Here is a 25,283-nt window from a genome sequence, read left to right as displayed (position 1 = left end):
GTATGCTTGGGCTGAGCTTGATCAATCCACGAGCTAAGGCTTCTCTTGGAGTTGAACTCCGAGTTATGACGTGTTTTGGGCGTTCAACTCCGGATCATGACGTTTTTCTGGCGTTTAACTCCAGACAGCAGCTTGTACTTGGCATTCAACGCCAGGTTACGTCATCAATCTCCGAATAAAGTATGGACTATTATATATTGCTGGAAAGCTCTGGATGTCTACTTTCCAACGCTGTTGAGAGCGCTCCATTTGGAGTTCTATAGCTCCAGAAAATCGATTTCGAGTGCAGGGAGGTCAGATTCCAACAGCATCAGCAGTCCTTTTGTCAGCCTTTTTCAGAGTTTTGCTCAAGTCCCTCAATTTCAGCCAGAATTTACCTGAAATCACAGAAAAACACACAAACTCATAGTAAAGTCCAGAAATATGAATTTAACATAAAAACTAATGAAAACATCCCTAAAAGTAGCTTAAACTTACTAAAAACTATCTAAAAACAATGCCAAAAAGCGTATAAATTATCCGCTCATCACTCCCCACACTTAAAGGTTGCACCGTCCTCGGTGCATGCAAAACTGTATAGGTGGGCGGGTGGCTCCGCAGCTCGTGCTCTTTGTGTTCCTTTCCTTGCAAGTGGTATAAGAGTAGCATTCTCATTACCTTTCTTGGTGGCCATCCCGAAAGGAAACGAGAAAAGACATTAGCATTCAAGGTTTATAGCAAGGAGAATAATAGGAAAGGTGGTAATCAATGCACAGGTATGGATAATGATGTGAACACATGGTCATAACTACATGTGGCAAATCAACAGTGGAAATATAGCAAGTGCATGTGAGGAAAATTGAATTCAAGGTGTTTATTGGCATGCCAGCAAAGGGCATGAGAAGCATAGGTCAAGCATTCAATGTCCAAATTAGATTACCAAGTCGCTCAAATTAATAAGATGTTCGTAAAAACAATTATATCTAAGTAATAAAATAGAAAAGGGGTTTTGTGAAAAGCAGGCATATAGAGTAGTAGATTTAGAAGAAATCTAAAAATAGTGCAAAATGCCATATGGGCGTTTTCACAAACACATAGCATGCATGTTAAATAAGGTATGGAAAATATTAATTAGAACATGCAAGCAATCCTTTAAAAAGTAATATATAATTGTCAAATAATCCACAAAAATATAGAAAAGTAATGACCCAAATAAAATTCCAACACCAATGAAAATAATGCAATGAATGAAAGTATGCAATTAAGTAAAAGAAAATGAAAGATAAGGAGAATGAGAAGGGAAAGAACTGAGTAAGAAAGGAGGAAGGGAAAAATTAGGATTAGGGAAGAAAAGATAAAATATTTGGCAAATTTAGGTTGAGCTGTGCGGCGCATGCGACGCGGCCGCGTGGGACACGCGTTCGCGTGGATGCGCTTTAAGTATGGTCACGCGATCGCGTCTGTCATGCGGTCGCGTGACCCATATTATGCTTCTGGTGCGAGTGAAGCCTCGCGCCAACACAACTCTCTGTTCAAATTAATTTATTTGCCAAAATAGGGTGACGCGATCGCGTGGGTCACGCGATCGCGTGAGTGTGCTTCAGAAAATGGAGGACGCGGCCGCGTCGGCGACGCGGTCGCGTGATAAGGATTGTGCTTCCAGCACCAATCCAGCACCACTCTCACACAATATTTCATTGTGCACCCTTTTTACGTCGAAAACTCAGAGCACGCGGCTGCGTGGGGCACGCGGTCGCGTGGGAGGCTATGATTCCCATGCGACGCGAACGCGTCAGGAATGCGGTCGCGTGGGTCGATTTATGCCAGTGGCACGCCTCCAGCCACGCTCCAGCGTGACTCTCTGTTCACTTTTATTTTTCTTGACTCTCCAAGCGACGCGGACGCGTCGCTGATGCGATCGCGTCGCGTAGCGAAAGATATTTTTTTTTACATGCATGAAAAATGCATAATGCAATGCTAATATGAATGTTATGCAAAACTCCAGGTTCAATATAATAAGATAAAATAAGACTCGAAAACAAATAAAACTAGATAAAAATGAAAAAGAAACGATCATACCATGGTGGGTTGTCTCCCACCTAGCACTTTTAGTTAAAGTCCTTAAGTTGGACATTTGATGAGCTTTCTGTCATGGTGGCTTATGCTTGTACTGATCCAGGAATCTCCACCAATGTTTGCGCTTCCAATGGCCTCCGGGGTCCCAAACTAGGCGCAGAAAGCCTTCAAGCAAGTTGAAGCAAGTGACAAGGCCCCAAGAGTGGTGATTGGTAGAATGGATTCCGGGGTCCCAGACCTTGCCTTTGCACCCGTCTTTTGGTTGAGCAAATTGTTCCAGCCAGGTGGCAAACAGTCTGAATTCTCACTGAAGCAGCCAGACAACTTCTTAGACCCATTCAGTTGAGCTCTACTCCAACCATTGCATTTCAATGTTGAGCATACAACCATGTTGAACCTTGCAGGATAAATCTTATCACTGACCATCTTCTTCTTACACTTAATGCCACAGAGAGCTCTAAGTTGACCATCCGTCTCCAGTAGCCTATATTCAAGTGGAATTAGAAAGCTAAGGGATACGAATTTTACCCACTTGAATGTTGTGAAGGATGATGGCAACTTAGGGGGAGGTGTTTCTAATGAACGTGCAAGCTCCACTCCCTTGTGCTCTTTTCTGACAAATTCCACCTCTTTGCAAGCTTCTTCACTCTCAACCTCTTCTTCTTGGTAACTTTCTTCCAATTTAATCTCTTTTTCATTGCTCACCAAGGGTATGGGAGGCTGTGCTTCTTCTTCTTTAATCGCCATCTCTTGACCAACCGTTCCCAAGCCTTCAACTACTTTTTCCTTTTTAATAATTACTGCTTTGTCCAGTAGTTTTAATATAAAATCGTACTCATCCTTGATGATTTTCTTTCCATGACAACTCCTTTCAACTATTCTTTCATCTTCAAGGGTGTCTCCTATCTTCACATTTTGGGCCTCCTCTTGCTCTAAGACAAAATCAGACTCCTCCTTAATGTCTTCCTTCACTAATTCTTCAACCACGCTGTTAACTTCAAGGGTGTCTACTAACTTCACCCTTAGTGCCTCCTCTAGCTCCTTATGAAGTATGGATTTGCGAAGATGATCCCTTCTCTCTTGTTCTATGTCAATAGTATCAGTGGGATCATGTTGCTCTTGGATTGATGGATGTTGGTGCTCTTCCATGGATGGTGGTGATGGGGTGGAGAGATCATTCTGTGGTTGAAAAGAAAGTGCACTAGAGCTAGAGGGTTGATTGTTGAAGGTATTTGGTGGTCCGATTTGGGCGGCGAGAGCTCGTATAGTAGAGTTTAGATCACCAATTACTTTCTCCAAGGAGATTTGGGGTGGATAAGAGGGTTCATTGTAGGAAGGTGGTTCATCTTGATAATGATAAGGAGAAGGTGTATATTGAGGTGGCGGTTTTGTGTATGGTTCATATGGTGGTTGGTGTGGTGAATAAGGACTAGGGTCATATGGAGGTGAATGGTGGAAAGGGGCTTGTGAGTGTGGTGGGTTGAGGTTATGTTGAGGAGGGGGTTCATAGGTGTATGGCGGTGGTTGTTGATAATCAAAAGAGTGCTCACCATAGCCATTGCCTTGATATGCATCACAGAATGGTTGTTGATAGTCCATTGGAGGTGGTTGTTGCCATGAGGGTTGATAAAATCTTGTGGCTCCTCCTATCTTTGATTGTTCCAACCATGGTGCATGTTGTCATTATAATCTCCTCTTCCTGCAACATAATGGTAACCAGACTCATAGCCAAATAGGTGAGAGTTCATGGTAGTAAGAGAAAATAAAAACAAAAATTAATAAAAAGAAAATATTTTGAAAAAGATATAATTTTTTGAAAAAGATAGGAAAATAATTTTGAAAAACATATGATTTTTCAAAAAAAAAAAGAAAATTTTAATCAGCTTGGGATGCATTGTAGCCTGGTCTTTGTCCATGATATCTAGGATGGTGTTGTTGCCTAAAGGGTTGATTAGATCCTCTTGGCTCCATCCATCCTTGATTGGTCTGACCTTGATGCATATTCCTGCTGTGGTTTCTATTTCCTTCAACAAAGTTAGAACCAAACTCAAAGCGAGAGGGGTGAGAATTCATAGTAGTTATCAGAAATAAGGGGGAAAAAGGAGAAACAAATAAACAAGTAAAAGAAAAATATATTTTTTTTAAATATTTACAATAACCAATAATAAGGCACACGTTTGCAATTTCCCGGCAACGGCGCCATTTTGATGAGAGAACTTTTGCGTGGTCTAGAAATTTGCAGATAAATCCTCGTTGTAAGTATAGTTTCTAAATCTTCAAAAGTCCTTTCATACAAACGTTTTGGTTGTCACAAGTAACAAACCCCTAAATAAATTGATAACCGAAGTATTTAAACCTCGGATCGTCTTCTCAAGGAATTACAGGGAAGTATGTTCTTATAATTGGTTATGAAAAAGGTAAAATTGGGGTTATGGAAGTAAGGTGGGAATATATTATATGACAAGTAAAATAAAATAATAATAACTGTAAAATAAACCCTTGGCAAGGTATAAGAACTGGATGTCCTATCCTAGTTATCCTTATCAATTATGAAGAGAATTGGGTTCTTCTCCCACTTTATTAACCTCTAACTATGAAGGTAAGTTAAGTGGATGAATTAATTCGAATCCTCAAATCCTAGTCTTTCTTTAGGAAAGACTAAAGTTATTAGAATATGAATTAATTAAATGAAGAAATTCAATTTTCAATCAATACTGAGTTTGATAACTCTAGAGTCACCAATTATTTAACCAAAGCCAAAAGGAAAGAAAATTGAAACTACTGGAATAAAAATGCCTTCAGATGGGGAAGCAATAATCATGTAAATAAAAGAAAGCAATAATAACTGAAATACCTCAAATAATATTAATTCAAAAGAGTAATCTGTAACATGGAAGAGTTCATAAATTAAATTGGGATAAATAAAAATAAAGAACCTGGGATTGAGAGTCACTCCTAAAACTAAGAGAAATCCTAAATCCTAATCCTAAGAGAGAGAGAGGAGAGAACCTCTCTCTCTAAAACTACATCTAAAACATGAAACGTGAATTATGAGAGCCTCCTTATGAATGGATGCATTCCCCCACTTTATAGCCTCTAATCTGTGTTTTCTGGGCCGAAAACTGGGTCAGAAACAGCCCAGAAGTCACTTCCAGCGCTTTCTGGTCCGTACAGGTCGCGGAAAAGTGACGCGGCCGCATGGCTCACGCGGCTGCCCGGGTTGCATTCCTGCCAGGTCGCGTGTCCGCGTGACTCACGTGTTTGCGTCGCCTGGCGTCGGGGCAGCTATGGCAAATTATATATCAAATCGAAGCCCCGGACGTTAGCTTTCCAACGCAACTAGAACCGCGTCATTTGGACCTCTGTAGCTAAAGTTATAGCCGTTTGAGTGCGAAGAGGTCAGGCTGGACAGCTTAGCAATTTCTCCAACTTATTGTATTCCTTCCACTTTTGCATGCTTCCTTTCCATCCTCTGAGTCATTCCTGCCTTGTAATCTCTGAAATCACTTAACACACATATCAAGGCATCTAATGGTAATAAGAGAGGATTAAACGTAGGGAACTTAAGGCCAAAAAAACATGTTTTCAATCAAAGCACATAATTAGGAAGACAAATGTAAAACCATGCAAATAGTATGAATAAGTGGGTAAAGAGTTGATAAAAACCACTCAATTGAGCACAAGATAAACCATGAAATATGGGTTTATGACAGACCTAAGCTAGTTTGTGAAGCTTGCATCTAGGTGACTTTTCAAAATCAAATCACTATTAGGTTTAACTTTAAGACCATAAATCTGTTACAAGTATGGGATTCGTCCTCCTGAATTTCATGTTTGTTGGTTAAAAATTATTATCTCTGGTTTGAGCTCTGAATTTTTCAAAGTTTTGATTCAAGTTGAATGCTAAAAGATGAATGGATTCATAGATTGCTAAGGAAATGGAACTTCTTAAATGTCCTTTTAAAATCATGAATAATTTATACTCCCTCTTATTCAATAGGTTAATAGGTAAGTAACACATCATCAAGAGCTAATCAATTATCAAATATCATTGCTACTAATGTGCGAATTATTTATTAACCTAATGAACCTAGCTTGTGCAGACATGCAAGGATTTCTTCATTTTGCAATATATTTGTTCCAAAACTTTTTAGAGTAATTTGCTTTTGTTGGAATTGTAGGTTTATGCAGTTCACTATAACGGCAACAAGAAGCTACTTCGAGAGTACCCGAACCTCTTCAATTATACTAAAGACATCTTCCAAATTCCTGGCATTAGTAGCACCGTGAACATAGAGCATATAAAGTTGCATTACTATGGAAGCCATCCTTCGATCAACCCATTTGGAATCGTTCCTGTTGGACCAGATATTGATTATTCTTCTCTTCATGATAGAGAGAGGTTTTTTGCATAGTCCATGAGAAATTTGGTGCCTCTTTAAGTAACTAAGTAACCAAGTCCTTCAATTTGGCCCTTCATTCTCTCCTCACTTCTTGCTCCAACCAGGTACCCTACTCTCTCTTACTTTCTTCTTTTCCATCTCCAATCACAATCTCTTATTCTTTCTTTCCATCTGTAGGAGTTCAATCAAGCTTTCTCAACTCTTACTGACACTAAAACACAATTTCCTCATTGTCTACTTCTTCAGGTATCACATCCTCATATTAATTCTTTCTTTACTGTTACAACTCACAATTATTCCTCTCACTCTCACTCTTTTGCTATCTGAACCTTTCAGCTTATCACTTTGTTGCATCAAAACATAGAGGTATGCTTATAATTTCCTGCTCTAGTTATTATGCCAACTATGCCATTGTAGACTAGATAGTTAATTGATTAGAACGTAGTACTGCTTCTTTCACATAAATGTAGTTCTATACACATTGCAAGAATTTTAAGCATATAACAAGTTCCTATTATCATGATAAAAGTTCCAATTCTAAATGCTGTCATTCAATTTTTACAGGAAGAGTTTAAGTCAATCTGCCTTCGAACAAAGGTACAACTGACTATCTTTCCTTTTGTTTTATTTCATGATTTCAGGAAGAGTTTAAGTCAATTTTTGGTTTTTTAATATTTGCTTAGTGTCATAGAGTTTGGATATTTTTGTTAAAATAGGATTGTTCTCAGATCTTGTTTGAGTGCAAAGAGACCTAAAGGATCTCTATGTCTCTCTTTGCAGTTAATGGTAACATTCCCCATGGAAATTCTTCACATCTCTAAAGCTATAAAACTGAAACCACTGCTGCTGTTATCATTACCATTACCATTATAGACAACATTTTCTTTTTCATCTTTTTCAAGACCTGTGACACCACTGCCAGAACCTGCCACTTTGCAACGTCGGGGAGGTCTGGAACTGTCTAGGTGGTAATCTCGACTCCTTCGCTTCTCCTTTCTGTCAAGATTTCCAAATGCCAATTCTTTCATTTGCTAGTTATTCTGTCATTTAATTTCATCTTTCATGTAGGTAAGAGACACCCTCGATGTAGTTGAGGAAGTCATAGAAGAAAGAGATCTCGATCCCTTATTTTTAGACACATATTGTCTGCTTTTGCCTATAATTGAAGTAGCTTATGTAGGATGTATATATTTTTTATAAATATTTAAAAGTTAAAATCATGTTTTGCTTCAATTTAACAATTAGTGAAGCTTAAGTTGAATTAAGAAGTCTTCATTGTCATTAAGTTCTCTATGTGCTAGTCTTATCCACATTTTTGCGTATTCTAGCAGAAGGTTTGCCTTAAAATTTGCTAGTCTTTATCAACAGAGAAGGTAAACATGATTTAGCCCAGCTTGTACTGCAACAAAAATCAGAATGAATAAGAAAGCGCAAGCTCATAACTTGAATTTTTCTTTCAAAGAAAATCATTATTGAATGGTATGAATGAACTTGTGAAAATCCCTTTTAAGTGCTCTTTTATTTCATATACAAAGGACTTTACATAGTTATGAAGTTTTCTTATGGCCAATTGGGAAATGCAAACTCAAGATCCCTCCAATGTTAGCTTATGGCCATGAACGTGTTGGATGCTTCTTAGGTTATTTGTATTTCATTTCATCCCCTGGCTTACTTATTTCAGAAAACTTATTCTGGTAATAGAAAGTGAAGGAGGTTAAAATTGATTTGATATATTGGTGCAAAATTTATAATCCACAAACTAACCAGCAAGTGCATCGGGTCGTACGAAGTAATACCTCAGGTGAGTGAGGGTAGATCCCACGAGGATTGATGGACTAAGAAACAATGGTTATGTGATTTACTTAGTTAAACTAACAGGAAATGATGTTTAGAGAGTTCAAAAGCATTAATAGTAAATTCAGACTATCAGAAAGCAAGCAGTAAACAAGTTGTGAATAATATATGGAGAAACAGTTAAGGCTTCAGATTTATCTATTTTCCGGATTGACTTTTCTTACTAACTATTTTAATCATGCAAGATTTAATTCATGACAAACTATATGTGACTAAACCCTAATTCCTTAGACCTTTTTAGTCTCCCCTAAAATTCATCAACTGTCAATTCCTTCACTACAAGATTTTTGCTTATTTGAAGGAGTATTTTGGTGAAGGTTTCTAAAAACCTCCACAATACATTTTATTTATAGCAATTTAAAAAACCTCCACTAATAATTAATTAAAATTAAATTTTAAAACAAAACCTAATTTTAAAACAAAACCTAATTTTCCCTTTTTTCCAACACGATAGACTGGGTTAGCTCTAAGAGAAAGAGAGCTTATGGATCTCGTTCACCATCCACTGTCATCGGCTTCAAACAAAACCGCCATTTTCGCCGTCATTTTCGCTGTCATTTCTGCCGCCGGCACCGTCACCACTTCTGTGTCCGTTGCAGTAGAGAGCTTCTGGATCAGGGAGGTTGATGTTGGCCCCGATGGTAAGATCTGTTATGAGGATTTCATCGCCAGAATGGTAAACTCCTCACATATCAGATCCTTGCAAATTCCATTCGCTCTGCTTCTGGATTTTCCTAAATGTGTTCTTCCTTTTTTCTCAGCTATTTCCGTATTGATGTTTCTTCTTCTTCATGTTTGGTTTTTTTGTGCTGTTTCTTCTTCATGTTTAGCTTCTAAATCCCTTATTAAAACCCTAAAACCTCACATAAGGAATATTGTGCATATTGGCTGCGTTTGTCTCAAGTGTCATTTATTCATTTTTGAAATTAAACTAATTTCTCCATGGATGATCATTTTGACATGGTCAAGATAGATCGATGAGATGAACGGTTGACAATGAATGAGGTGTGACCTATGCCACCGCAGTGGCTACCGGCTATTGAATTCTCATAGCTTAGATTCCAGATTCTGCTGCAGCCATGTTTTTGGCCTCGTAATCGCTTTCGATTAAATTTCAGGTTAACCTTTGAAGTTTGAAGCTTATCTCATCCTACTCCTCGTGTTGCTTATATTTTCTTCTTATTATGATAGATAGAATAATTATTATAATTATAGAATTTCATACGAATTTAGCATCATTGTGTGTTTCTTCGTTGACTTGAGTCTACTATGGTTGATTTTGTGAAATTCGTTATTTTCATCATCCTATTATACCTTTTGGTAGGTGCTATTCTTGTTTGAACATGTTTTCTAACTAATTGAAGTTGCTGCTGCTTTACATATGTCTCTTGGTTATCATTTTGATCTTTAAGTTCTTTATGTTTGGTTGCTTCCAGCAGCAGAAATAAGCTAATTAATTGTTGTGCTTCTATAACAAGTTTAAGTTAGGCATTGGCAAGACATATTTCTAATTTTGAAGACAATTTTGTGATTAATGGAGTTGTATTTGAAAATATACTTTCAATTTCATGCTTGCCTGCCACAGAAGCTTGCTTAGCCATCAGACTCCATGGGAGACATGGTGATCATTTTGAAATTAAACCTCACATATTTGCACCTTGTATCATTGATGATCACAGTTAGCATAGCATCACAGAAAATAAACAAGTCTTCTACTCTAGAAGGTACTTATCTTGTCTCATTCATTAATTCACATTCATTTTGCTTCTTGATTACTAGTATTAACATGAGTACTTCTTTGATTGACATATGAAACTTGTCTGAAAGTATTGAAGATTATGATGTACATATGATATTTGTTGGATCGCTAATAAGCAATAATATTTAAATAAAGTCTTTGAGCCTTAACAAGTGTAAATGAATCTGTGTTTTCTTTTTTTTTTCTTTCTTTTTTACTTGCATTTTAATTTCATCTTGTATCAACTTGTGTTGAACATTGCAAGGTATGTCTTCATTTTAGCTTGCAAATTTTGTTTTTGAATTCCATTATCCTGTTAATGATTGGATTGAAATTTTGCTCTGCTGATTGGTGGCTATGGTTAGCATAGCGTCACATATCTCGACCTTTTTTTTTCTTGTTTCAGTTGTTTGAATCCAGTGATCCAGTTTTCATTCCAGTTCCTGATAACTCTGCCAATAAGAGGAGGTTTACTCTGTCTTGCCCTTAGAAACTATGCTCATGTTCCTTTTATGAAGTGTCTCTAATGTTGTGACGTGATTGAGAATTAGTGATTACTGATAAACCCCGTTTTGACGGTTTATCTTGTATTGATTTTAAGAGATTTTATCACCTTTTACCCACATTTATTCAATGAAATAGCATGGTTTTGTGATTGTCTCCTTATTTGTGCTTAGATGTGAAAACATGCTTTTAGACCCTTAATTTGATGATTTTTATTCATCTTTGATTCCACTAGATGCCTTGATGTGTTTGTTAGTGATTTCAGATTGAAAAGGCTAGGAATGGATCAAAGGAGTAAAAGGGGAAGTATGCAAAGTGGAGAAATCATGAAAAGTCAAAGATGTTGAACTCGTCCAAGGACGCGCCAGCGCACCTGGGGCTTGCGCGCACCTGCGAATCACCCCATGGACGCGTACGCGTATAGTGCGCGTACGCGTCGGTGATGGTTTATGATTTTTTAATGAAAATGTGACCAACGAATTCTCAAGGGTTGTGGGGCCCAATCCCAACCAACTTTGGCGCCTAAACTGCTATTTAAAGCCAAGGATTGAAGAGCAAAGGGGGATTCCAATCATTCACACTCATTAGGATTAGTTTAGAGTTAGTTTCAAGAGAGAGAATCTCTCACTTCTCTCTAGAATTAGGATTAGGATTAGGTTTAGTTCTTAGATCTAGGTTTTAATCTTTGCTTTCTTCTACTTCTACCTTTCAATTCCTTGTTGTTAGATTCATCCTTCTTCTATTCTTTTATTGTAATTTCCTTTATGTTGTTCTTATACTTTGTTGTAGATCTACTATTGTTCCCTCCATTTTCTTTCAATTCAATAAGAGGTAATTCATAATAATTGTTCTTCTTTGCTTTTCTATTGTTGATCTCTTGCCTTTGTAGTTAGATCTCTCTTTAATTCTTGCAATTTATGTTGTTTACTTTTATTGTCTTTTATGTGTTTGTTGAAATGCCTCTTCTAGATATAGTTTAGATTTTGTTCCTCTTGGCCTAGGTAGAGTAATTAGTGACACTTGATTTATCTAATTCCTTTGTTGATTGGTAATTGGAGAGATTGCTAATTGGTTTGGAGTGCACTAAAGCTAGTCTTTTCTTGGGAGTTGGCTAGGACTTGTGGCTCAAGTCAATTCATCCACTTGACTTTCCTTTATTTAGTAAGGGTTAACTAAGTGGTAGCAATGAACAATTCTCATCACAATTGAGAAGGATAACTAGGATAGGACTTCTAATTTTCATACCTTGTCAAGAGCCTTTTATAGTTGTTAGTTTATTTCCATTGCCATTTACTTTTCATGCTTCTTATCCAAAACCCCAAAACACATTTCTAACCAATAACAAGACACTTTATTGTAATTCCTAGGGAGAACGACGCGAGGTTTGAATACTTCGGTTTATAAAATTAGGGGTTTGTTACTTGTGACAAACAATCTTTTGTATGAAAGGATTTTTGATTGGTTTAGAAACTATACTTGCAACGAGAATTCATTTGTGAAATTCTATACCATCAAAAATCCAATCATCAATTGCTGATAAGGAGATCTAGTGTAGTTTGAATCAAATAATTCCCTATTCTTACTATTCCATAATAAGTGTCAATAAGTACGAACATAAAACTCTCTCTCTGATCATACATTCCAATATTTTCCATAAGGTTATTTTAGAACCATTATGGTCTGTGCTCCATATTCTTGTTGGGATAAGACTAATAAACTACTTAATTGCATTCCTAGCTAGTGTCGTAATAAGGAACCTTTATCTAATCATATTTTAATTGCATCATTTTAGTTAAATATATCAATTAGTCTTATTTGATTGTAATCAATTTAGGCTAGTCAAATAATTTTAATTTACTGGTTCAGTTAAATAAATATTAAAAGAATTTAAATTTTATTTTATATATATATTAATTCATTAATTAACCACAACTCTTAAATAAAACTAGTTTTAGAATTTGAATTCAGTAATCCTCCTTAAATTGAAACTGAAGATTCGATCTTATGTATCCAAAGATATCTTACAATTAGCTTAAGATTTAAGTCAAGTTCATAATTTGAAAAGGGACTATATCATATCCTCTCATGTAAAACTTTCTTATAATTTTGTATATAACTCTATGTTGGGTTTTATTAATCATAAGTCATCTTGTGGTAAAGATTAAGTGCAAATAGAATCTAATATGTTGCATAAAATGTGCTTGCATATACTTAGTTAGAGAGTAAAGTATACCAATACACTAAATAAAAATACCAATACACTAAATTATTCTCTTTAATTATTATGTTCTGCTATTTGAGTTTAATTTACAGAGGAGGCTCGGTACTGCTGTTTCCCTTTATTAATTATTCTCTTTCATTTCTTTATTTTTATTTTACAAATTATTTATTGAAACAGATTTCATATGGGAAGACAATCACTAATAATAATAGCAGAGGCAGAGCTTTGTACTAAAGTTGAAATTGTTACCAGAGGTATTGTTATCACTATTACCCTTTTTAATTAATACTATTTGTTGCTGTTGAGATTTTTTGTGTGCTGCATGCATTTGTTATTTAATTTCCTATAAGGTATATCCTGTAAGGTATACTATGACTGACTTCCTTTAATAATTGTTATTCCTTCTACTACTTTGTGCTTTGAGTTCCAGTATGATATATCACCACAGGTTAGTACTAACCTCTGTGCAAGTGTATGTATTGTAAATATGCATTTCCCTAAGTTTCCATCATATACTAGTGCAGGAGGTAAAATTGAGTTACGACTTCAATAAGTTCTTTCATGACACCTTTTTTTCTTCCGCCTTTTATCCATGATTATGTATTTTGATGTGGAGATATGATGCTAGTTATGAAGGTGATTGAATTTTGGCCAAATTTCAGGCTTGGTTCCACAGTTTCACATTCAGTCAACTAGAGTTGTTTTGACTTCAATTCTGTACTAAAATGTCGTTCTGTAATTTTAAGGAAAATTTACATTCTACGCATAATTCCTAGGATTGGAAATCATTCTGGAAGTTTTCCAATTGTCAATTAAATTAATATAATGTTTGGTTTTATTTGCTACATATTGTGTCTTGCTGTCTAATAGAATTTGGGCCTTGCTTCTTTCATTTACCATAACTTTTCATTGATATACAGGAAGTTCTTGTCATCCGCAAGATTCATCCATGTTTGCCATCTTTCAAGGCTGAATTCATTGCATATGTTTCTCTGACTCGAGTTAGAGATATTGCTCACCGAAATGACATCCCACATGACCTCAAGGTTGTTTTCCCACAGTAACTCAAGTATGTAATCCCATTTTAGTTTAATGTAAATGATGATTGCCTGTTTCATGCAAGATGGGTGAACCCTTGTGTTGGTGCTACTTCTATGCTACTGTTTTTATCTATTAGATGGTGCTACTTCTATGCTGTTTTTATTTTGAGACTTTATATGTAATTAGACAATATTGAAATATTAAAGTTGTTGTTTTATTTTATTTTTTAAAGAAAAACAATAATAGTTATGTAGAATAATATCATATGAAATTATGTTTGGAACTATTGACATTATGAATTTTTTTTATATATAGAGTTATGTCTTATATTGAGGAATTGTGTTATAAAAGATTTAGTTTTTAAATTTTGATATTAAAAAATAAATTTCTAATTTGAGAGTATATGAATGAGATGAGATTAATGAATGATTTGAAATTAAAAATAAATAATTAATTATAGGATTTGTGGAGGTTTGAAAATCACACAAATAGTTAATTCTTGTTAAATTAAAAAATCAATTTGTGGGGGTTTTAAACTGTCATAAAAGTCATTTAAAACCGTCACAAAAGTCCAAAATAAAACCCCCACTAAACATTCACAAAACCCCCCACTGAATAGATTGTGGAGGTTTTTAAAAACCCCCACAAAAGTCGTCGTGGCACCTCAAATTTTGGGGGTTTTAGAAACCTCCACAAACAATTTGGTGGGGGTTATAAACCTCCACAAATAAGAAAAAAAACCTCCACAAAAATCCTAATTACCCAAATATAAGAGGATTATATGTTATATATCCCGTTAAGTCCAGATAATTAGAATTTAGGAGAAATTATTTTCAAACTATTATTCAAGTAAAGAACTTTTTCAAGTTATACAAGAACTCAATTAGATCAAGGGTTATACTTCCGTTCCACCCAAATTCATAAGATAAAGAACGAAAAACAATTCTTGAAATATAAGTCAAGACATGAATTAAAATAGAAAAATAATAGTATCAATCCATACAATAGACAGAGTTCCTAACCTTAACAGTGGAGGTTTAGTTGCTCATGGTTTAGAGTGAAAACTAGGATTCTGATAAACTGTAAATTTGGAATGAGGTAGAGGAGAAGAGCCCGAAGGACTGATTCTTTTCCCTTTTATATCTAATCCTAATTAATGTAAAATATATTTTCTAAAACTAAAATAATATCTTTTTCTAGTTGTAAATAAAATAAAAGTTGAATCAAAATTAATTTGATTGATCCGTGCAGGGCTTGAGGAGCGTGGGGACAATTGGATTCATTAAGCTCCGCGCTGAACTTGGCTTTTTCCAAGTTCAATGTGGAGAAGGCAGAGTGGTCTTTAGCGTGTTCCTTTGAATCCACGCTGAACTTGGCATTTTCCAAGTTCAGCGTGGAGAAGGCAGCGTGTGCTTCACTGGGAGTTCTCAAATCCACGCTGAACTTGGCAAGAACCAAGTTCAACGTGGAGGATGCAGAAGTTGCTGGAGAAGAAATGTGCATTATTATATATCGTTGGAAAGCCCTGGAAGTTAGCTTTCCAATGCCACTAAAATTACGTCAATTGGACCTCTATAGCTTAAGTTATTCTTGTTTGAGTGCAAAGAGGTCAGGATTGATAGCATCATTTGCTTTCTTCCTTTTCTGCTACAAAACTCCATCAAATCCCTCCAAATGCTACCTGAAATAAATAGAATTGCGCAAAACTCAAAATAGCATCTATAATGGCCAAAAGATATTTAAATTTTGATTAAACCTAGCAATTCAAGTGTAAATTCACAAGGAAAAGATAGATAAGATGCTCATGCATCATACATATATACATACGAACTACACATGGATCAAGTGAGTTTCCTTCATCCTTTTAACATAATAATTAACCTTAGATCAGATTTGTCATAAGAGAGTCATTGATCAATTTATATTGCTTATATCATGCTTCTTTCTACCATAAATTGTATGCCTTTGTTACTGCAGATGTTCAAAGTACAGGAACATTTAAGATCATCAATGGACCAAGGATGATAATTGGTTTCCTAAATGATAACAAGCAAAACATAGATATCTTAAATAGTGGATTTGGCGTTGTGGCTTCAGTAGCAAGGAATCATTCATGAAGTTGAAAGTTGATGAGCTAATCATGGAGATAATGTCCATATATAAGAATGCTGGCATTCAAAATTTATATGATGTTATAAGAACAATACATGAGTTTATGTTTTGAATTATAGTTAATGTATCAACATATTTTTTTGATGTATGGTTGTTACTTATTATTATAGTTGATGTATCAATACACTTTGTTTATATTTTGAATTATATTGATTTACTTGTTTATAGTACTTTTCTTTTAGTTTGATAATACAATGAATTTATTTATTTTTTGAAATATTATAAATATTCGAATACAAATTAGATAAAAATTTGTATTTATTTTGTATGAAAATAGGTTTATTTTGCAATGAAAAAATCTAAAAAAAAGTTATATTTTACCTTACTGATGGATTTACAGATGGATTTTCTGCCTGTATTCAGAGTTTGGAATGGTTTTTCAAGGCTCCAATTACCCACAGAAAATTTGTCAGAAAATTCGTCTCTAATTACCGACGAAAAATTCGTCAGAAAATCTGTCTCTAATTACCGACGGAAAATCTGTCGAAAAATTTGTCTGTAATTACTGACAGAAAATTCCATTGAAAAATCTATCTCTAATTACCGACGAAAAATCCGTCGGAAAGTTTGACATTCCAAAGAAATGGATGTGAGAATTTACCGAGGGAAAATCTGTCGGTAATTGGTAAAAATCTGTAATAATTTCCGACGAGGCTTTTACAGAGGGACGAAATCCGTTTGTAATTTCGTTGGTAACCAAAAATCTGTCTGTAATAAAGGCCCAATCTATGTGTAAATCTGTCTATATTAAGCAAATTTCTAGTTGTGAATATTTTTTCTACTACTTTCTCTTACCTTTCTAACATAAATATTAGGGATAAGTATTGTTTTAGTCCCTAACGTTGAGGGTCAGAATCGAAACTATCTCCAACGTAATTTTTTATTTAGAATCATCCTTAATATTTTTTTCGTATTAAAATCGTCCTTTTAACGTTTTCTAGACAAAAATACTCTCCACCACCACTAGCACTTTTACCTCCACCATAAAAAATAACATCAATAAAATCAACACAAATTCAACAAATTAAGGAATCAGAAATTCAACAAATCAACATAAATTCAACAAATTCAACAACCAAATCAACACATAACAACAATAAAATTAGAAAACAACAAATTAAAATCAGAATTAAAAATAGAATCAGAAACAATCAGAAAAACAGAAACTCAAGTAGAAATAGAAAATAGAGACTAAAGCAAAGAGCAGAAACCGAAACAAGAAGATGAAGCATAAGCAGAACTTAAATAATTATGATGTATTTTATTAAAATATTTCATATGTATAATCATTCACATATTTTTATTTGACAACTTAAATTGTATGAGAGATGATTAATGATATAATATTAAAACCCTATCAAATATACAAGTGGGAAGGATGAATTTTTGAGAGCTGGTATGAAATAGTTGAAAGAGTGATAATCTGTAGAAAAAATAATTAAAAACCATGGTAAAAATTAAATTAATAATTGTTTAAGAATTTTATCAACATAAAAATGTATGAGTATTGACTAAAATTATTTTAAAAAATTATTAATAATGTTTATATAAGTTTAGTATTATTGATTTTAATTAATATTTCTTGTTAAAAGTTATTAATATTATAATTTTTCTTAAGAAAACTGTGAATGCATGAAATTAAAAAAAAAAAGTATATAAGGAGAAACCATTTTCATAGCTAATTTCAACTATTTTTTTTTCTTAAAATAACTTTTCTCTACTCATCTTTTCCTTCACTACTCACACTTATACTTCAATTTCAAACGCATATTACTTATCTCTCATGACTTCCAACCAAAATCATCACTTGTTTTGAATATTTTATTTCACTTTTTGATTTTTTTAGTGGAACATTGAATGCTCTTTCAGAATATGATTTTAGATATTTATTTTTTTGGTGTCTCTTTTAGATATTTATTTAAATGTTAATTAATATGAATGAAAAATACTTTTTTAAAAATTGACTAATATTGATTGATAAATAATTGGTTCTATAATTACACTCTTTCAAAACATAGCCGATTCCTTAGTTAACTAGCAACTAACTTAAAAATTAAAAGAGGATTAACTATTCAAAACACAAATTAAACAACTTGTCATATTATTAAAATGTACTAGTTGCCAACTGTCATATCAAAACAACACAAACAAAACAGAACTTGATGCTAAATCCTGGTGATGATGTGTCGAATTCATTTTAAAACTGTTTCATCTTTTCAGAATTTTTATAAAATATCCTTGCCTTTGGCTCACCTTTTGTCATTTCTAGTGTAAAATAAGAACATAGTGATACTTCAAATAAAGATGTGTGGTCTTAATTGGTCCAATTCCCTCATTCAAATTACATGTATGTTTGCATGCAAAAAACTAAGCTGCAAATGAAAACAAAAAGAATAAATTAGATGGGCCATAAATAGTTCATGATGGTAGCCAGTGTGTGTGACCTTCACACACGACTCACGTTTATTTACACACTTAAAAATGGATATTTATTGATGGTCAAGTTAATAATAATAATAATAATAATAATAATAATAATAATAATAATAATAATCTTTTAGATATCGATTTAAGGCTATATCCAAATTTAACAATGATAAAAATAGTGAATATTCAATACCATATATAAGGTATTATCATTAGATGTTCAAAGAAACATTATCTTGTTTAAATTTTCTAACAAAAATAGAAAAGATTATTGTGTTATTGAATCTTGGTTTTCTTTCAAGCGAAACACATATGAATTTAGGTTTGCTGGAAGTGGAGGAATTGAGGAAGGAACCTCGGGGCAACAATGTGTTTTTCGGTATCAGTCTACCTCTACTACATTTCTAAAGTGGGTAATTATAAGGAATATACGAAAAACAATTATTATCAGCAGGTGGGAACCAAAAAAGTAGGATTAGAACCAACAACCAAGCACACGAATACAGTTAGAAAGAGGTGACTTACATGTCAAGACTTAAAATGAACATTTTCGGGGTTGCATTAAAAAACAAATAAACTTTTACTAAATCACAAAGATTTGACTAAATTTTTAAAGTAGTATGTTAGATTCATAATTTTTACCATTTTAGTTCTTTGAATTCAAAAGTATTTATACTGATCTTTGAGATTTAGTATTGAATTTACGAATTAAGTGCTGAATTTGCTCTAATTTGCCATACTGAACATATGACCAAACACTGTCATTTCGTTTTGATATTTAAATAAAACAAAAAAAAGAAGAGTTTATATGATGTACAATTCATTTTTTAAAATGATCTTGTTTTTACCTTATTTCAGACTTAAAACAAAAAGATCTTATTTAGTCATGTGCCTAATGTAATAAATTAGAGTAACCTTAACATTTTGTTCGCTAATTCAACGCTAAAAAGGTTTAGAAATTAATATAGTACCTAAAGCTAAATTTTAAAGATTAATACAGTAAATTTTAAATTTAAAAGACTAAACAAAATAAAAGTCCAGAATCTCATGGACCATTGTAAAATTTGCTTTAAGCAAATATAAATATTGATTAGTTCAATTAAGCGTCGAAGTTAGTTTTTTTTTTTTTTCTTTGAAAGTTTGCTTCTTTTAAACCTAGAAAACATCAGGTGGTGTTGAACCAATTGATAATAAAATACGTATACTACCACAATAACATAGGAATTTGTTAAACAAAACACATAAATTTCTCTATTTTAACACAAATTATTTCCAGGAAACATATGAATTATTTCACACCACAAACCAGTTGGTAAATATAAATACAGTGGTAAAAGCATAGATAAGAATTATGAATTTACAAACTAATAAGAAATATATAATTATGTTATGCTAGTTGAAATTTGTAGTCGAAGTCGAGAAAAAAAAAAGTTTGTTTTAGATTTAGTTTTGTTTTTATGAAGAAAAAAAATTGAGGACATTGAGATTTTTAAGGAATTTGTATTTTTTAAGAGTTATGATACGTGTGTATTAAAATTAGTTAATAAATTCAACTATTAATATAAAATATGTAAATACATATTAAAAATAAATTAAACTATTTATGTTTTTATACACAAAAATATTAGTGACTAATTTTAGTGACTGATTTTAGTGTATAAACAGTATTTTTGATTTTTTAAAGATAAGACTTGAATGTAAAGCATAATAAGCATAATGTAGAAGCATTATACGTTATAAGCTGTACACGAGAAAACGTTATACGTTATGCAAAAATTGTAAAAGCGTAACACATTAAGTGATGTAACTTATTATTTTTTGGATTACCAACATGCCTGAATTTGACTATCTAATATAACATCGTCGATTTTATAAGTAAAGAAAATAAAATTGTCGTTTAAACATCAGAAAAAAAAGAATGTTATTTTCCATTGATATTATTACTCATACTCACCCAAAAGTATATTAATATGACAAGTATTTAGGCTGGAGCTGTTTTCCTGCCTTCAAATCTGCTTGGTCCAATTTGCAGGGCATTTAATGTGTCAAATTGATTTTATAAACTTAGTTTAATTAAAAATAAATTAGTATTAATGTGATTTATATTTATTTATATTTTATATCAAAATAAATTAGAATAAAATAAATATTATTTGAATTGTAATATTTAAAATCATTTTTTAAAAAAAATTTATTAAATTAATTATGAAATCAAATAATTTATATTATCATATTATTTATTTTATATATTTAAAAAAAATTATTCAGTAAATTTATAATAACAATTAATATTCAATTATTAAATTAAAATTAACGTATAAAAAATGAAAAATATATAAGATATCAAAACTAAAAATAACATTTGAATAAACGAATAGTTTAATAACATGTAAATATAGATGAGTTATTAAATTAAATTATAAAACACTAATAAATGAATTATTAAATTAAATTATAAAATACAATACTCCTTTTTCAGTATTTTTTGTTATAATTTTTTTGAGAAATGCTAAGAGCCGGTAGATTTTGTGAGTTGTAGCCATCAATAATGTATTTAATAGCGTGAGATTTCATCTAATGGTAAAGAATCACTCATTTTTATTTTGTTGGCTAAGTACTGGCCACATTTTAACAAATTTTTGCTTTTCATTTTTTATTACTTATGACTCTAATATAACATTTATAATTAGTTTTTTAATTTAATCTAATCTTTTTTCATGGAATTAATCATTTATATTATAAAAATAATAATAAAAAACATAATGCACAAGAACTCACAACGACATAAACAAAAAACATAAAAAAAAGCTCCATAAAAAAGGAATAACATGCGTCAAAGAGTCGTAAAAGATAAAGAAAAATTCACAAGAACAGAAAAAGGTAAAAGATTTCATAAGAAAATATCAAACATACATGAGAAAGTATTAAAAAAATACTATAAAATGAAAAGGAAAAAACATTCATCACATGAACATGACAAATATAATAACAATAAGTAAAAAATCAAATCTTGAAGGAAACCACTAAAAATGATTCTTAACACAAAAATATTTATCTTGAGAGAATTCTTGATGGAGAAAAATATTAGGAATTCATTGAAAATGTCATACATGAAGCATGGATGAAAAATTTTTTAAAATTGAAAGAAATGAAATAAACTTTTTTCATTAATGCTGCTCCAACGACAAAAACTAAAGATGTTTTTATTGAATCACATTTGTTTATAGAAAAAAAAATCAAATAAAAAATTAATACGTTCAAGAAATTTGAAACTTATATACTCCAAAAGTTTGTTCGAGTAAGATTTTTTAAAAATATAAAAATAATTTTTTATTTAAAGATCTTATGTAAAAATATTTTATAAAAATATTTTTTATTTATTTATTATATTAGAAATATATTTTTAAAATAAAAAATATCTTTTAAAAAAATATAAATTATAAATTAAAAAAATATCTTTAATATTTTTATTTTTACTATTAAATTTTTATTAAAAATATTAAAAAATCATTAAAATAAAATCTACCTATAATAATTTCGTAGCATTCAAAAGAAACACTAAACCAAATTCGTCCTACTCGTCAAACACTCATTAACTACACAATCGCAATAAAAATACCAATTTATACAACCGAATACAGGAGGAGTATATATTAAAGTAAAATCACATAGATTTAATAGAAGTAGCTTACTAGTATCTACATTAACATGCATATTTCAAGCTTCATGCAAACATAGTCCAAACTTGAAAGTATTAGCTTAAGATACCTCGTTCTCCTTTTTCTCTCTGGCTTACCTTAAAGAGAGATTAAACGTTTCCCTAAACCTAAGACTTCATGCCAAAAACTCAAGTGCATCTAAGATTAGCTTAAAATTGAAACATTAGCTAGATTCTTAAAAGGGCTCTTCCTAATTAAACCCTACTTACTTAAACTTAGCAAATTAAAATAGACCAAAAGTTCATTATAACTTAAAAGTACCATATTGTCCCCGGGACAGACACACAAAAGTCATGTCTCAACTAATCACTCTTTATCAAGCAACAACCCTAGGAACAGCTTTGCAAATAAGGGGCGACTTCATTTCCATTGAAAGCTTGAGGCACTCAGACAAGTCCACAGGCTTTTCCTCACACGGGACCCACTGAAAGCCCTGGAGAAGCTGAGCAAACCAGAGGTGAACGGTGGCCAGGCCCATGGACTTTCCTGGGCACACCCTTCTCCCAGCACCAAAAGGAGCAAGCCTAAGATCACAGCCGATTATATTCACATCTCTTTCCATTTCCATAAATCTCTCCGGCTTGAATACGTCAGGTTCCGGCCACACATCTTCATTGTGCGTTATGGCCCACATGTTAACCATCGCTGTGGTTCCAGCCGGTACGAGCTTGTCCCCAATGAAGACATCGCGTATGGCAAGACGGGCCCATGAAAGAAGTGGCCCCGGTGGGTGTAACCTTAGGGCCTCCTTCACAATGCACTGTAGGTAAGGCAGGTTGGGTATGTCAATATCCAAAACCGGCCTTGACCCAACCACTTCATCAATCTCGCCTTGTGCCTTGGCTTGCATATCTGGATGAAGAACCATTCTTGCAAGTACCCATTCCAGTAAGATGGCCACTGTGTCCGTTCCTCTGAAAATCATTTCCTATAAAGAACATCAAATACCAATGAAGCAACAATGTTAAACATAACACATACGGTCAAAAAAGATATTACATCCAATAAATTCATTTTTAACCTTGAGAACCTATAACTAGAAATCCTATACAAATATCATAATGAAGTACCAACAAAATAACAATGTTACACACTACAAAGATATTCATAGAAAATATTCTCTATGTTTTTTAAAACTCTAAAAAACGTATTTTTATTAAAAAATAAAACATTAAAATTTCAATGTATTAAACATGTAACAAAAAGTTAATACTTTACTAATTTTTTGAACAATAGGTCAATAACTAGCAAAGTAATTAATAAGAAGGATATCATCGAGAAAGAAAAGATCTAGAAGAAAGATTACCCAAAGAACAGCAATCATATCAGAATCAGTGAGCTTGTTCTCTTTCTCCAAATCAAGCAAGACATCAACGAAGTCTCCAACGGTTTCACCAGCAACATACTCACCGGAAATCCTCTTCACCCTATGATCCTCTATAATCTTCCCAACAAACACATTCACCTTTGAAGCCAAACACCTACACCTTCTCCTCACAGCCTGAAGGTCCATCCACCCGAGAACAGGAAAATGGTCATTCCAGTTAAAAACACCCAACAACTCATACCCTTCACTAACAAGCTCTTCAAGCATAACACCATTACCATCATCACCATTCAAAAATTCATAGCACTTCCCAAACACCATCATCATTACATTGTTCAAGGACCCGAAATGAAGCACCTTTTTCACCTCAACGTGTCCCTTCTCTCCCATCATGGACTTGAAATCTTTCACCATGTTCAAGCCAACTGATCTCCTGAACCCTTCGAAGCCCGTGAGCCTCTTTTGACAGAACAAGTGGGTCGACGAGATCCTCCTCAGGTTCCTCCAGTATTCTCCGTACGGTGCGAACCCCATTGCCCTATGAAAGAGGAGCTCATAAGCCGACTCTTTTACGGGCCTGTCTGCAAAATCTGGGCTTCCCAGAATCTCTTTAGCAGTTGCCGGGTCGCTTGAGATGACGAACCGGGTTAAGCCCACTGAAAAGCCCATGAGCTTATTGGCCCGAAAGGTCTGGGCCAACTTAGCAAGGACACGGTGCGGTGTCTCCCCCATGAAGACACGAAGGAGACCAAGTAGAGGTAGGCCCGACGGGCCAGGAATAACTGTCCCACCAACGGACTTTGCCAAGGCCCATGCAAGCCCGCCGGGAGAAAGCCAAAAGAAACAAGTGACCACGAAGAGCACAGCAAGAGCAGCATGGAGAGTTGAGATAGGTTGCTGAACAAGGTTGGGGAAGAAAAGAAGTTTAAAATCCAGCGACATTATTTTTTGATACTGGTTTTTTCTCAAATTTGTTTTCTGGTTGAAAAAAGTTGTGACTCGAGGGAATGTAACAAATGGTTTTTCCTTGAGAAAGGAAGAGAAAATGAAGGTAATGTTACGCAGAAGACGAAGAGTGCTGGAAGGCAGTTACCCGTTATATAGAAGTGGTGAGTGGGAGTGGTTAAAAGTTTTTGGATTATTAACCATGGTTAAATGGAATATAATACTATGATAAAGAACCAAAAAAGGGAAAATGGAAGGCTGTATTTGAACCGTGGCCCTGAGAATCCATTTTGGATTTCGGGAACAGAGATCGAGTAGCAGTAGCTGAGCCTATTGCTGTTCCCAAATGATTACGGAAGAGATAAAACAAGACATTAATGGACTCCTATTTTAATATTTTTTTATAAATTATTTATATAAAAACGTTTAATATGTTTTTTAAAATATTTTTAATAATTAAAATTTAATATATATTCATTAAATTATGTTATTTTTATTAAAATTACATTAGTTAAATTAATTTAAAAAAATGGTGAATCAAATCTTAAATTAATTTAAATTAATATTTTTTATAAAAAATAATTATAATATTACTATTATAAAAAACAAATTAAAATATTTTTATTTTAAATATTAATTTTAAAAATTTTAAATTTTAGTTCTTTTTTTATTATTATAGAATTAAAATTTAAAATTTTTAAAATATATATATATATATTTTAGTCATTTTCTATAAATAAAAATAAAAATATTTTAATCATTTTTAAAATATATATAATAAAAATATTTTGATTATTTTTATAATAAAAATATTGTAGTTATTTTTTATAAAAAAATTTATTAATTTAAAATAATTTAAAATTTAATTTATTAATTT

The 25,283-nt window shown here is 32.9% G+C and overlaps 1 protein-coding gene across 1 annotated transcript; it reads right to left on the bottom strand.

Moving 5' to 3' along the window:
• Positions 1 to 22,334: 22,334 nt before the first annotated feature.
• On the bottom strand, positions 22,335 to 24,521 carry LOC112801588 (cytochrome P450 78A5). Its single transcript, XM_025844402.2, has 2 exons — positions 23,441 to 24,521; positions 22,335 to 23,062 (listed from the first exon to the last, which is right to left on the bottom strand). Exons 1-2 carry the CDS (start codon positions 24,401 to 24,403, stop codon positions 22,451 to 22,453), a joined length of 1,575 nt encoding a protein of 524 aa, XP_025700187.1. The 5' UTR covers positions 24,404 to 24,521; the 3' UTR covers positions 22,335 to 22,450.
• Between the last annotated feature and the right edge of the window lie 762 nt (positions 24,522 to 25,283).

Source organism: Arachis hypogaea, chromosome 5 (assembly GCF_003086295.3).
Source record: "Arachis hypogaea cultivar Tifrunner chromosome 5, arahy.Tifrunner.gnm2.J5K5, whole genome shotgun sequence".
Lineage (NCBI taxonomy): Eukaryota > Viridiplantae > Streptophyta > Magnoliopsida > Fabales > Fabaceae > Arachis > Arachis hypogaea.
This window is presented reverse-complemented; position numbering and strand designations above follow the sequence as displayed.